Source organism: Myotis yumanensis, unplaced genomic scaffold, assembly GCF_028538775.1.
Source record: "Myotis yumanensis isolate MYYU_CA2020_CCGP unplaced genomic scaffold, mMyoYum1.0.hap1 SCAF_7, whole genome shotgun sequence".
Classification (NCBI taxonomy): Eukaryota; Metazoa; Chordata; class Mammalia; order Chiroptera; family Vespertilionidae; genus Myotis; species Myotis yumanensis.
This window is the reverse complement of record NW_027223758.1, coordinates 37367457-37382119: the sequence shown is the minus strand read 5'-3', so window position 1 is coordinate 37382119 and position 14663 is coordinate 37367457. Positions and strand designations below refer to the sequence as shown.

Here is a 14663-nt window from a genome sequence, read left to right as displayed (position 1 = left end):
CACCCCAGTAGCCCCTACATCATGTGTACACCCCTCAACATGTATACAACGTGAACCCGGAGCATACTCACACACCTCACATACATGCTTGCCACCATTGCATCATGGACACATCTCAACATGTGCCCAGATCACCATATCTTTCCCTCAACACATATATAGGACACACCCTCACTAGGTCTATACTTCACCGTGGATGCCCAGGTACGCATATTTCCCAGTGTACACAACATATCCATTCTTTACTAGGTACACAAATGCACACTCCCCAAATCAGCATGGCTGCACAGACACCATAAATACCACATTGCCAGTGGCCAATTCCCAGCTGAGGGAGGGATGGTCCCTCTCTGGACTCCCACCCTAGGGGCTCCCTTCAGCCTTCTCAAACCCCTTTCCCCGGCTGACTACCCGGACAGTCACGAGAGCCTGTATATTTTATCCCCAAACCATTTGCTAGTCCAGCCTCCTTACCTCTCTCTGTCCCTGGGAACATGGCCTTGTATATTTCTGCTCAAAATGTGTTGCAACCATAACCCCCACCCATCTCCCTCCCTGTATGCAAGCAGGCAGTGCAGCCTCAGGGCCTGCAGGCTCACCCTTTCATGGTGTTTTGGAAGCATTTTCACATGATCAGACCAACCATACCATTTTGAGAGGGAGCCAGGTCACCCAAAACTCTTATATTTCTAAACTAGGAAGTGGATTGAGAGCATTAAAAGCCTTAAATATATAAAGTACTACCTAGATTTTATTTTCTCCCTATTAAAAAAATAGCCTTTCTCCCCCTTAGTCTCACTGTCTTTGGAATTTTATATAGAATGACAAGAACTCGGGGCTTTGTCAGACTTTGATGTTCATTGGTTCAAAATGCATTTAATGTATTCCCAAAGCCTGGCCAGGCCTGCACTGGCATATCCTCCCCTCCCCCAAGGTATGCCAGCTCATTACCTACAGAAGCAGCCCCTTCCATCTTGACATGTTCTTAAAATCTGCTTCCTCTAACTTCCACCCACATCTTGGGCTCTGCCATCTCCCTGCCCTTGAGAAACCTGGGGGATGTGTGGCAGCGGAGATGTCTGAGCTTTCTGCCTCTTTCCCTGAGTGTGGTGTTGGTGCACAAGTGCCTCCATAAACATTCGCATTTGAAAGAATAAAGCTAGTCCCCCAAACTGGGTTAGGGACTCTGCACTCCTGTAGCCCTCCATGCTTCTCCCCAGAACATCCTGCTCACATTGACATGTCTGTTCAGGTGTCTCTCTCCAGGCATCCTGACAATCGGGGCTATGTCTTATTTATTTCTAGCTCTGTTCATTTAAGTGTCCGTCTGTTCATCGACCCCTCTCTCCTTCACATTTCCCGAGTACTTCCTCTATGCCAAACCCTGTCCTGGGCCTTGGGGACATACAGCTGCACCAGATCTGGTCCCTGTCCTCCAGGAGCCCAGTCTGGTGGGAGTAGCAAGCAGGAGGCTGGTAATTAGAACATCATGCAATTGCTCCTATGAGGTGGGTAGATGGCACAGCTTCCAGATTTGTCTTCTACGGGGCAGGGACATTTCTAGTCCCCACTCAGGGCTGATCTCAGAAGGGACCTAATTGGTGTCTGCTGAGAGCATGGCCAGTGGAAGGAATCCCCTTATGAGCAGGTATCACGGGTCGCCCATTTCCTAGGGGAGTACAGAGGCCTGACTAAAACAACTTTCCAAGTGAATCTGTGACCCAGTTGGACCTCACAACCGTGCCTTCCTCACATCCCTCTCCCACTCTGACCCTTGAAGGGACTCACCTGCAGGTAGTGGTAGGCTAGACCCTGGTGGCAGGATTTGGACTTGAGCAGGCTCTTGTCCAAGGTGGCTGAGGTCTTCTGGCACACCTCGTGGGCGTGGCTGAGGGTCAGAGTGGACCAGGAGCCCCGCTTGACATAGTTGGTGTCAGTGCCCACCCCAAGGCTGGGGCAGGAGGCCGGGGGTGCGGACGGGGGTGGTGGGGCAGTCAGCTCAGTGGTATTGTTCTTGGCGGCTTTGAGCATGTGCCCGCTGATGGTGTTGTAGGCGTGCATAAAGTAACGAGGCTGGCTGCGTTCTGCCTGGCGGCCTAGTGTCATCAGCCCGGAGGCTGGCCCGCTGCTGCGGAAGGCACCGCCCTCCCCGTCCAAGTTGTCATCGGAGCTCCACCAGCCCGAGATGTTGGAGCGGCTGCGCCGTTTGGGCTCCCCAGCCTTGGCCCGCTCCTTGCTCTTGGCCCTCCGGCCCTTGCCGTCCTCCAAGCCACCTTTCTTGCTGCCATTGGCACCGATCTTGCCTGCTGTGCCCTCCATTGAGGGTGCCTTGGTGAAGAAGAGCCTCTGGACCGAGTGGACCAGGTGGCGGATGCGACCAGGACTCTCGCCCCGGGCCTTGGCCTCACCGCGGGGGAACTGGAGAGTGCTGAAGCCATCTCGGTGGATGGGCAGTTGCTTCTCAAACTGGTCCAGGAGGTTGGCGGGCAGCCGGTTGATCTTGGTGGCCTGGGCGTGGCTGGGGAAGGGGCTCTCTTCTGGCACCTCGAAGTGGGAATTATAGTGGATGCGGGGGAAGGTACTGCTTGGTGGTGGCAGCTGGTTGTTGAGTGGGAAGAGACTATCCCCTGGCAAAGCATTCTGCCCAGGGAAGCGAGCCTCCCGGGCAAAGGCCTCCGTGGGCGACAGCAGGTAGGGGTTGCGGTCAGGCCCTGCAAACAGGGGCTCGTGTGGTGGGTCCAGGCTGTCGGAGAGGTGGCGGGGGCGGCTGTCACCGAGGCCTTTCATGATCTCGGCCCTTGGGGCAGGGCCGTCACCCTAGCGGGGTGCCCGGGTCGCCTCTCCCGGGCAGCGGCTATCCTGGGGAGAGAAGACAGAAAGGGGTCAGCTGGATTTGGAGGGGATAGGGTGTTGGGAAGGTTGCTCTAAGAGGACCACATGAGTGTGAACCTGGGCCCCTGGCCATCTCCCCCAGCCTCAGACATTGTCTCCTGGAGCTGCCCAGTGAGGCTGAGCTCCAGCTGCCCACAGTGGTCACTTGCTTGATAATGCTCCCTTCTTCTTCTTTTTTAAATCCTCACCTGAGGATTTTTAAAAATATTGATTTTTAGAGAGAGAGGAAGGGAGAGAGGGGGAAACATCAATGTGAGAGAAAAATCAATCGGTTGCCTACTGTGTGCACCCTGACTGGGGATCAAACCTGAAACCTAGATATGTGCCCTGACCAGGAATCGCACCTGCAACCTTTAGGTGTATGGGATGATGCTTCAACCAACTGGGAATCGAGTTTGCAACTCAGGCATGTGCCCTGAGCCACCCGGCCAAGGCTGATAACGCTCCTTTCATTGGCTGCCTCTCCTTCCCTGCCTTACGTTCCCCTCCCACACTGAGCTGTTTACTCCTAAATGAAGTACTTGCACTTGGATCCTTGTCTTGGGCATGTGTCTGGGGAACCCCAACTATGACAGTCCCCGAGTCACAGTGATTCTGCCTTGGTTATGTTTCCTGACGGCACCCCCTCTCTGTATGCTCTGCTTCTGTCACTCCCACACTGGGGTCCAGGAAACTTCCTTTTCTCCAATACCTTGTTCATCTTTTGAGTTAGAAACTTAATTCACTTATTGTCTGACTTTCTTATACCTAACAACTGTGTCATTGGAAAGGCAAGTACCCATTTGGCTGCATCTCATAGAGTTCATTTCCCCACAGATTTTTTTCCTCCCTTAAAAAAGAATTAAGGTGAAATTCACATAACATATTAAAGTGTACAAGTCAGTGACATTTAGTACATTCAGAGTGCTGTGTATCTAGTTCTAAAACATGTTCTTAACCCCAAAAGAAAACGCTATACCAAGTAAGTGATTACTCCCTGTTCCTTCTCCTTCCAGCCCCTGGCAACCACCAATCTGCTTTCTGTTTCTATGGATTTACCTATTTCCCATGGGTCTTATTTTTATTGTGATAAAATACAGAACACAAAATTTGCCACTTTAACCATTTGTAAGTGTACAGTTCAGTGGCATTAATTACATTCACAATGTTGTGCAACTACCACTATTACCAATGTCCAAACTTTGTTAATCAGCCCAAAGAGAAATTCTATAACCATTAAGCAATAACTCCTTATTCTCTGCCTTCCCCGAGTCCCTGGTGATTTTTAATCTACTTTCTATCTCAATTAATTTGCCCAGTCTAGATATCACTTAAGTGGAATCATATAACACTTGTCCTTTTGTTTAAAAATTTTTTTCTTTTAAAAAATTAATTTATTTAGAGAGAGAGGAAAAGAGGAATTTGTTGTTCTACTTATTTATGTCTTCACTGGTTTCTTCTTGTATGTGCCCCGATTGGGGATCGAACCCGAAATCATGGCGTATTGGGATGATGCTCTAATCAACTGAGTTACCCGGCCAGGAACACTTGTCCTTTTGTATCTGGCTTATTTCACTAAGCATACTGTGTTAAAGATTCATCCATATTGTAGCATATATAGATTGTGGGGCGCGGCTACAGTGTTTTGGCCAGGCTCAAGCCTCGAACTAATGAAAGGACAGGGTCCTCTCATTGCCACGTGCAAAGTCCCAGCTGTGGCTGTAAGCTTGAACCTATGGTCCGAACACGTGGCCCCACGTGCCTTGTGCTAGAGTTCAGGTGCATGTAGTTAAGTGAGGTTGAAACTCACGAGAATGCTGTAAACAACGTGATCACGCCCCTACTTTGCCTCGTGGCATCTGCTATAAAATACAGACACGGCTTGTGGGCACTGTCGTTGTCTCCTCATCAGGGAGCAGCGTCCCACGGAGACCCAGCTATTATTCTCTTGTCTGTCTTTCCTTAATCCTTTCACCCCCCCACTCGGGATCACCCTTGGTCGTGCTGGCGTGGCACAGTTGATTAATATTCCATAGTATGTATATGCCACATTTTGTTTGTCCATTCATCTACTGATGGGCATGTGGGTTGTTTCCACCTTTTGGTTTATGAATAATGCTATAACGAACAATGCATACAAGTATCTGTGTGAGTCCCTGCTTTTGATTCTTTTGGGTATATACCTTGGGGTAGAATTGCTGGGTCATATGGTAATTCTGTGTTTAATTTTTTGAGGAACTGCCAAACTGTTTTCCACAGTGGTTGTGCCATTTTATATCCCACCAGCAATGTGTGGGGTTCCAATTTCTCCACATACTCACCAATACTTGTTGTTGTTTTTGAATATGTTCTTATTGATTTTAGAAAGAGAAGAAAGGAGAGGGAGAGAGAGATACAAACATCAATGATGAGAGAGAATCATTAATCAACTGCCTCCTGCATGTCCCCTACGGGGGATCAAGCCTATAACCTGGGCATGTGCTCTGACAGGGAATCAAACTGTGATCTCTTGGTTCATGGATCACACCCAACTACTGAGCAACACCGGCTGGGCCCAACACTTGTTCTTTTCTTTTCTTTTTTAAAAAATATATTTTATTGATTTTTTGCAGAGAGGAAGAGAGAGAGATAGAGAGTTAGAAACATCGATGAGAGAGAAACATTGATCAGCTGCCTCCTGCACACTCCCCACTGGAGATGTGCCCGCAACCAAGGTACATGCCCTTGACCGGAATCAAACCTGGGACCTTTCAGTCCACAGGCCGACGCTCTATCCACTGAGCCAAACCGGTTATGGCTCTTTTCTTTTTTAAATATATCTGTCCTAGTAGGTATGGACTGGTATCTCACTGTGGATTTGATTTGCATTTACCTGATAACTAATGATATTAAGCATCTCTTCATGGGCTTATTGGCCATTTGTATACCTCCTTTGGAGAAATGTATATTAAGTCCTTCATTCATTTAAAAAAATTATTATTTTTATAATCCTCACCCAAGGATATTTTTTCATTGATTTTTAGAGAGAGTGAAAGAGGGAAAACAGAAAGAAATATTGATGTGAGAGGAACACATTGATTGGTTGCCTCCTGCACATGCCCTCAACCGGACTCGAACCTGGGACCCTTCTGTCCTCAGGCTGATGCTCTGTCCACTGAGCCAAACTGGCTAGGGCCTTTATTCATTTTTAATTGGGTGTTCTGTCATTTTTGGTGGTGTTGTAGGATTTCTTTATACATTCTATATATTAAGTCCTTATCAGATACATGATTTGCAAGTATTTTCTCCCATTCTGTCCCTATAGGCTTTTAATAGGTCATGTTTTTCAACTTTTCTGGAACAGCTACTCACTCTTTCCTTCCTCATTAGCACTGATGGCCTCATTAACACTGATGCAGCCACCCAGCATCCCCTGGCCTGTCAGCTCCACAAAGAACACGAGTCCATGTTCCCATAACCTCCTTGTGGGAAAGAGCTGGTTCTTCTCATCTGAGGGGCAGAGGAATGAGAAAAGATCTGGAGATGGGCAGGCAGTGAATACTGCCCAGGTCTCCCCTTCAGACTGAGGCACTCATATCTCCAGTTGCCAAGAGCACTGGCTGCTGATATTGCATAGCTGGGTACCAGGAGGACTTGCTCTCAGCCAAAGGGAGATGCCTCACCAAGGTCCTGCTCCTTCCCCAGGGGCAGCCCGAGTCCAGTATCTGGTTGATGTGTGGGCACCAAGGCCTGGCTGTCTTGGCCAATTCAGAACAACCCTAAGGGCTGTCCCAGCTCCAGAGCTCCCCCTGGGATTAGCTGAGGCCCTTGTTGTACCTGCATTTCCATTCAACTCTTCCCTCTGCCCAATCCTGCAACCCTCACCTGTCACAGATGTTTCCCAGAGACTTCCCCATGCAAACCTCAGGGTGTTTCCTGGCCCTAAAATAGGACATAACTGAATTCTACTTCTTTCCCTCCTTGCCCTGGGACATTTGGCGATGTAATTACTCCTTCTAAACCTCAGTTTCCTCTTCTATAACATGAGGTGATGACTTTTCCTTTTTGAGGTTATGATAAGGATTAATTGTGGTGTCCTGTAGAGAGCCACTGGCATCTAGGTGCTTGGTAACTAAATATCAGTCACTCTCTCCTCATCACCTCGCAGTGCTTCTTGGGGACAGGTCAAGGCTTCCAGGGGAGGGATACTGCACCACATGGTGGAAAGTGCACACAGTTGGACCTGGATTCAAATCCTGACTCTGCTCTTTACTTGCTGTGGCCTCAGACTAGTCCTTCTCTCTGGCCTCACAGTCCATCTCTAAGCAGTAGGGGGTTTGAGTGAAGGTTGTTTGGACATCCCGTCACACTGATTCGCTCTGAGCTTTCTTGGTTAGGGTTCCTGAAACCCTGGGTGTCAGTCCCTCAGCCACCCAACACCCAGGGATGATGGGAACCTTACCTTGGGGAGGTCTTAAAATAGGCAGGCCTTGGCCTTGCAGGGAAAGCAGTTGGCTGCCTCGGCTCCCTTTGTCTCTGAGCTATAGTTAGGCCCATCCGGGTGCCCATAATTACCTCTCATTAATATAAGCCTCATTGCCCTCATGGAAATGTGGAGAAACCAGTGAAGCTGCTGCCTCCCTGGGAGCCCTTGCTACTCCATGGTGCCTCTGTGTCAGCAGCCGCCACTCTCATCTGCACAGTGGGGCCTCCTTGCCCTATCCCAGCTCGTCCTGGAGCCAGAGTTGGCCTGTGAGCATGGGAGAGCCCATCAGGGACAAGGCTAGGGACAGAACCCAGCATGAACCAAAACCCATCTGATTGTGTTCTCTCCATAATTTAGAACCTTCGGTGGATTTTCTTCCCTCCTCAGTCCAAACTCCTTGGTATGACTGTCAAGACCCCCAAACTGATTGAACGCAACCCCCTTTTCGGACATTACCAATCCCATATGTCTTCTTCACAGCCCCTCCCTTTAATCAGCCCAGATGTCTTACGATTTCCTACTCATATCTTTTGTAGTTGGTGCTACTAGAAAGGCTGGTTTTGTCTACGGCTGCATTAACAGAGATAGAGAGTCCAAATGAAGGGAGAGGATAGTCCTGTATAATGTTGAGTGCTGTTGTTAAGAGAAAGACAGACAACTAGAGTGGGGCGTGGGAGGGTGAGCTGAGTGATGAAAGGCTGGAAATGATGTGGGTGGAATGGCCAAACATTCTAGTATGTTCACAGCAGTCCCTGGAGGACACAGCCACTGCATAGGCCTCTGAAGGATGAAATGTGGAAAGGAAAGGATGGGCTCGCTGGGGCCTCCAGAGCCTGGTGCTGCCTGGGGTAGGGGAAGGGGTAGAGGTAGAAAGGGGCAGGTGTGACTTCATCTCTGGGTACCCATCCCATTTTCCTCCCACATCTCTTGCCACACCTGCTCCATTGCTTGCTGGCTTCTCCTCCTCTGACCTCTAAACGCTAGAGGAACTGTGTGCTCGGCTTCTCTCTACACTCTTTCCGGCTGATCTCATCCAAACTCGTGGCTTAAACACCACCTATACCTAACAACTCCTAAATTTACATCTTCTGCTCTCTCTCTCTCTCTCAAATACCCGACGCGTATCTCTAACTGCCTCCTTGACATCTTGCGCTGGTGTCTGGCAGGTCCAAAATCAAATGCCTGTTCTCCTGCCTACTCTGACCTGTTCCCCCTACAATTTTCCCAGCTCAGCTCATGATGACATCATCCTCCTGCTTGCTCAGGTCAGAAACTTTGGACTCATCCCTGACTCCTCCTCTCACCCCCACATCCTATTCAACAACAAATCCTTCAAAAACAGTTCTACCTTCAACATTTCCCAGAACCTCACCACTTCTCACCACATCCACAGCCCTGCTGGGGCCAGGTCCCCATCGTCTCTCACCCAGATGACAAGACTCCCATGGCTCTCAGGCTAAAAGTCAATCTTCTTATTCCTCTGACTTCTTGCTTCCCAGACCTCATTTCCTGCCCCTGCTCCCTTGGGCTTCCATTCTGTTCCTGGAACAGGGATCGTTAACTCCCATCTTGGGTTTTGCTCTTACTGATACATCTGCCTGAAATGCTCTGTCTCCCCTCTGCCCCCACTACACAAACTCTCCTTCACTCCAAACAAACAGGTCTTGGTGCACAGGCCACCCCTGCAGAGAGACCGACCAAAGCAGCCCCTCACCTGCCAGCCCTCTCTGCGGTATCACCTGGGTTTATGTCTAGAGCAGCAGGGACAGGGCCTGTCTTTGTCATTGCTCTGTCACTAGCACCCAGCAAGGACACAGTAGAGGCTCATGAGGCTTTTGCTAAATGAAAGAGTGGCAGAAGGTCTTGAGGGTGCCTAGCAATGGTGCAGAAAGTGAGGCAGTTACCGGGCGGTAAGTTTTCAGTTTAAGCCAATCATAGTGATCCTTTATTGAGCACTTACTGTGTACTAGGTGCTTCCCATACATGAGCTCATTTAATCCTCACTGCAGCTCTTCCTGGTGGGGACGGTGGGTGCACCTGGTAGCCAGCCACCAGCATGCCTTCTGGGGATCCCCACCTCCTGGCTCCTGGTATTTGTGATCTTGTGAACAGCCCTGTCTCCCACACAAGCAGGGCTGACTGTGTAACTAACAGGACATTGTGGAGATGACCGATGTGACTTCTGAGGTAGGTCAGAGCAGACATGCAGCTTCTGCCTTCCTCTCTTGGCTCACCAGCCCTGGGGACAGTCAGCTGCCATGTTGTGAGGACACTCAAGCAGCCTAGAGGAGAGGACCACGTGGGGGAGACTGAAGCCACCTGCTGACAGCCAGCACTAACCTACCTGTCAGCCACCTTGGAAGCAGATCCTCCAGCCCCAAGTAGGACCTCAGATGGCTGCAGCCCTGGCTGACAGCTTGACGGCAACCTGGGCCACAACCACCCACAGAGGCTGCTCCTGGGGTCCTGACTCGCAGAAACTGTGTGAGATAATACATGTTTATTGCTTTAAGGTGCTGCCAACTTTTGGTGTAATTTTTATGCAGAAATAGGTAATGAATACACCCATGTTGGAAGACAAAAAGCAGTTCAGATGGCTAACGTCACCTGCTCCAGGCCCCACAAGCGGGCAGCGGGTGGAGTCTGGTGTGAATCAATCGGACTCCTAAGCCCACAGCCTTGCTCTCCAGGCGGAGGTTCCAGGATCCTTTTCATTTATGACAGCTCCGTTATCCTGATGGGTCCAGGTCCAAACGGTTTCCAACCTAAGTCTGTGTCCATAGCAACTGTTTGAAAAGCATGACATTCAATTAACTGGTGGTTCTCTCAACAAGATGCCTTGGATTGGGCTGCCTGGGACATGTGACCGGCACTGTCCCCACCTCAGGCCCCCTCCTCCACTTGGAGCCCAATTCCGGTGTCGCCCATCCTGACAGTGAACTCTCAACACAGGGCCCAGGATGTGGGTGCTGCAGCTCCTTTGGGGTGAAGGGTGCAGATTTGGGGCTGAGGGATCGGTGGGGACAGGCTTGCTTACAGGACTCTCCGAGACTGTGCTGAATTTAAACCTGCCTGGCCTCTCCTGAGGCTTCAGAAGTCACCTCCCACCCCCTGCACTCATCTTTGTGCTGCAGACACAAAAAGACGGGAGAAAACACGGACCTAGAACCTCAGAACACAGGGACTACAGAGGAATCCCTTAAAATTCCCAAAGAGATCTCTTCACCCCGATCCCTGAAACCCCTTCAAGGTCTTCCCATGACCTCAGGCAAAATGCCGGCCTCCTCACTTGTTACTTCTCTAGCAACCCCAGCTCTTTCCTGCCACAGGGCTTTACATATGCCGTTCCCTCTACCTGAACGCTCTTCCTTTTAACTCTTCACATATCCAGCTGCTTCTGTCAATTCGTCTCTGCTCAAACATCGCCTCCTCAGAGGCCTTTCCTGACCCCTGTGTCTAAGATGGTCCCTCCATCCCACTCTGCTCTCTCTCTCCACTCCCCCTTTTTAAAACATTTTTTTAAATTGATTTCAGTGAGGGAGGGAGGGAGGGAGAGAGAGAGAGAGAGAGGGAGAGAGAGAGAGAGAGAAACATCAATGTGAGGGAGAATAATTGCACATCTGTACACCCTCTACCTGGGATCGAGCCCACATCCTGGGCACATGCCCTGACCAGGAATTGAACCATGACTCCTGGTTCATAGGTTGACACTCAACCATTGATCCATACCAGCTGGACCGACCTTCTTTTTTATTTCCTTCAAAACACTTAATCAGGTTCTCTCATTACCTGCTTGGTTCCTTGTGTACTTGATTAACACCTGTCTCTCCATGCTCTGTGGGCTCTAAGAGTTGGGGGGACCATGCATGTTTCATTTTCCACTGTACCCCCAGTACTAAGCACACAGTGATCACATAGTAGGTGCGCACTAAGCAGTCGTTAAGTGAGTGAGGTAGTTAGAGCCTCAGAGGGAGAGGAACTGGAGAGGGTTGGCGCTGCCTGACAGCAGGGAAGGGAGTTGGTGGTTGGGTTGCCCCAGGCCCCTTTCTTGTTTCTTCTCCATGCCTGGGTCCCAGATGGGCTGGGCTGGTGTTTTTGTTCCCCAGAACCTTCCTGAAAACACTGTCCCAAGCCTCTTTCCTTGCTTAATATCCTTGAAGTTCAGAAGAGATACCCGCTTCTCCAAGAAGTCTTCCATGACCTTGCACATGGGGGTGAGGCCCCCTCTGAGTTCCCTGTGATGGGAGCTACCAGCCTAAGGAACCACAGACAGCCCTGAGTGTCCCCCTGGACCAGGAGCAAGGGTCCTGCACAGAGATGGCGCTTGTACATGTTCATGGCGAGGAGGGTGACAGACGCCCTGCTTTGCCCAGGTTCTCCCTATTGTCCTGGAGTCCCTCATGGCTACTGCCTGTTTCATTCCGAAAAGTGTCAGGATTGAGATGATGAATTCGATGCTCACCGCATGCTAGAAGGCACATGGGGACACAGGGCAGAGGAAGAGGGGTCTGTGGCTGAGATGGAGTTAATGAGGTCTGATCTGAGCTTCTTCTCCCGACACCCAAGCCAGGACTTCCTCCGTCCTCACCTAGGAAAAGCCTGAGTTGGGAGGAGGAGAGGGTTATGACCTGACTTCCTCACACCCCTGCATCTTCAGGCCTCACCTGGGGGCTACTACTCGACACTGCAGGCCTGGCTGGCCTGTCCTGCTCTAGCCACTCCTGTGGTGGCCCCAGGGAGGATGCATACAGCCCTGACCCTGCAGGTCAGGAGGCTGAGAATGTGGGCTCTGGAACCAGCCTCCTCAAGTTTGAATCCTGGTGCTGGGTGACCTTGAGACAGTTAATGGACCTCCCTGAGCTCAGTTCCTGAAAGGGTTGTTGGGAGAGATAAACGAGGTAACACACATGGCTTAGCCCAGCACCCGGCACACAGCGAGTGTTCTACAAGTGTTTGCTGTTGTCCTCACCAACAGGACCCACCCACAGGCAGACCGTCCCTGTTTAGCCACCTACAAGTTCAGGTGAGGGAATGGGGTTTGGCCTGGCTCACATGGCGTGTTGATGGCAGCTGAGATTTGAACCCAGGCCCCGAGACTTCCAGGCCAGTGCTCTCTAGAGATCTTCAACCAACAAGGGCTGAGTGTGTCCTGGGCTGTGGGCACTTTCTGAGTGGTCCTCCCCCTCTTCGTGTCCCCAAAACCTAACTGTCTTAACCTGCTCTAGACATTTAATCAAACTTAAATAGAATTATATAAAAATTAAAGTTCAGTTTCTCAGTTGCACCGGCAGATTTCTGGGGCTCAGTGGCCACATTTGGCTGGTGGCCGCGCCTGCACAGTGCAGCCCAGACCGTTTCCACCTCAGACAGCTCTGGGGACAGTGCCGGCCTGGAGCTGGATCACGGCACGCAGCTGCTGCTCATGATGCTCACTTGGGACTGGTTGGGGGTAGGGAGGGGCTTCCGCCCTCTCAGGCCCCATAGAAACCTCTCTAAAGCCTGTGAACTGGAATGTTGTTCAGCACTGAACCTGTCATACCTTGTCCAACCCTCTCATGCTACGCTTTGCTGACTGGCCTCAGGCAGGGCCTGGGACTCGCCCAAGGTCACACAGCAGGTGGAGGCTGCAAGGGGCTCAGGTCTCCTGACTCTGCACTTGCTGCACCCCAGCACCCCGCTGCTCAGACTGGATAGTCAGCAGTCAGCACGCCTGGAGGAGGTGCTGGTCTACAGAAATGATTTTTTTGCTGATGAACAAAAGCCAAAAAAACTGCCCTGGAGTGATGGTGGGGGACAGCTGGCCACAGCTGCAGAGTGGGCTCCCATCAACCCCAGGGACGGCTCCCCAGTCACCACTGGGACGACCATAAGGCTGGGAAAGGGGCAGGGGCAGGGCTCATCTCCCTGTCCCCTTCCAGCAGGCTCTGGAGGGACCTCAGTAACCATTCCCAGCTGCCATTTCAAAGTAATATTCATTGTTGTGCTCATGGGGAGTCCTAGCTAATTCAGAGTGTGGCCCCAGGCAAGTCACCTCGAAGCGCATCTCAGTTTTCTCTTTTGGAAAACGGAGATGATTATCCCAATCAAGTGGGGCCTCTGTGAGGGGCTAAGGCAGTGGTTCTCAACCTGTGGGTCGAAACCTCTTTGGGGGTCCAACGACCCTTTCACAGGGGTCGCCTAAGACCATCGGAAAACACATATATAATTACATATTGTTTTTGTGATTAATCACTATGCTTTAATTATGTTCAATTTATAACAATGAAAATACATCCTGCATATCAGATATTTACATTACGATTCATAACAGTAGCAGAATTACAGTTATGAAGTAGCAACGAAAATAATTTTATGGTTGGGAGTCACCACAACATGAGGAACTGTATTAAAGGGTCGCGGCATTAGGAAGGTTGAGAACCACTGGGCTAAGGGGACTAGCTGGGGACAGAGTGTTTGCCACCCTGAGGCGTTAGGGGTAAAAGAGAGCAGGTGTTAGAATTCAGCTCCACCTCCTGCCAGTGGTGTGACTTGATGCAGGTCAGCTGGCCTCTCCGAGCCTCAGTTTCCTCACCTAGAAAGTATGGATAAGATACTGCACTTGCTATATCATGGCATATTATTCAGCCGTAAGAAAATGAAGTGCTGACACAGCATGGATGAACCTTGAAAACATCACACTAGGTAAAATAAAGCCAGACACAAAAGCTTAGGTATTGTACGGTTCCATTTATATGAAATGCCCAGAACAGTTAAATTAATAGAGACAGAAAGTAGATCAGTGGTTGCCAGGGGCTGGCAAGAGGGGGGGTGAGCAGTGATTTTTTAATGGGCACAAGATTTCTGTTAGGGGCGATGAAAGAGTTCTGGAAGCAGATAGTGGTGATGGCTGCGAGACATTGTTAATGTACTTAATACCACTTTTAAGGTTTAAGATGGCAAATTTTGTGTGTATTCCACCACAATTTAAAAATTAAGGTTTGTCACTTGTAGGGTGTTTGTGAACTTTAGCAAGAGCGTGCCTGCAGGGCACCCAGTGACGTTCCCAGCAAGTGCTCGATATAGAGGAGCTGTGCTTCTTACGGGAACCCCAAAAGTCTTCCCAGAACTTTCCGAAGCTTATGTATCAATGCTCTCTACTTTATATGAATTATTCCACTGAATCCTCAGACCAGCCTGTGAAGTGCTTCCTATCGTTAGGCCCATTTTACAGAGGGAGAATCGAGGCACATGCCTCCAGCCACCTCCCTGAGCTGCTTCTCAGCTTTCAGGTCACAATGTCCCATCTGCCACCACCTCATGAGCACCCCAAGCTTGGGCTTGCTCAGGG

At 50.2% G+C, this 14663-nt stretch overlaps 1 protein-coding gene across 3 annotated transcripts in view; it reads right to left on the bottom strand.

Annotated features, from left to right (window-relative positions):
• The window catches only part of DLGAP4 (DLG associated protein 4), a 181047-nt gene that overhangs the window by 73917 nt on the left and 92467 nt on the right, over positions 1 to 14663 (bottom strand). For all 3 annotated transcript variants that reach the window (XM_070420257.1, XM_070420256.1, XM_070420255.1), the window contains exon 3: positions 1789 to 2859. In XM_070420257.1, the coding sequence (XP_070276358.1) occupies positions 1789 to 2787 (999 nt within the window). In that variant the 5' untranslated portion in view covers positions 2788 to 2859. The remainder of the gene's footprint in view (positions 1 to 1788; positions 2860 to 14663) is intronic.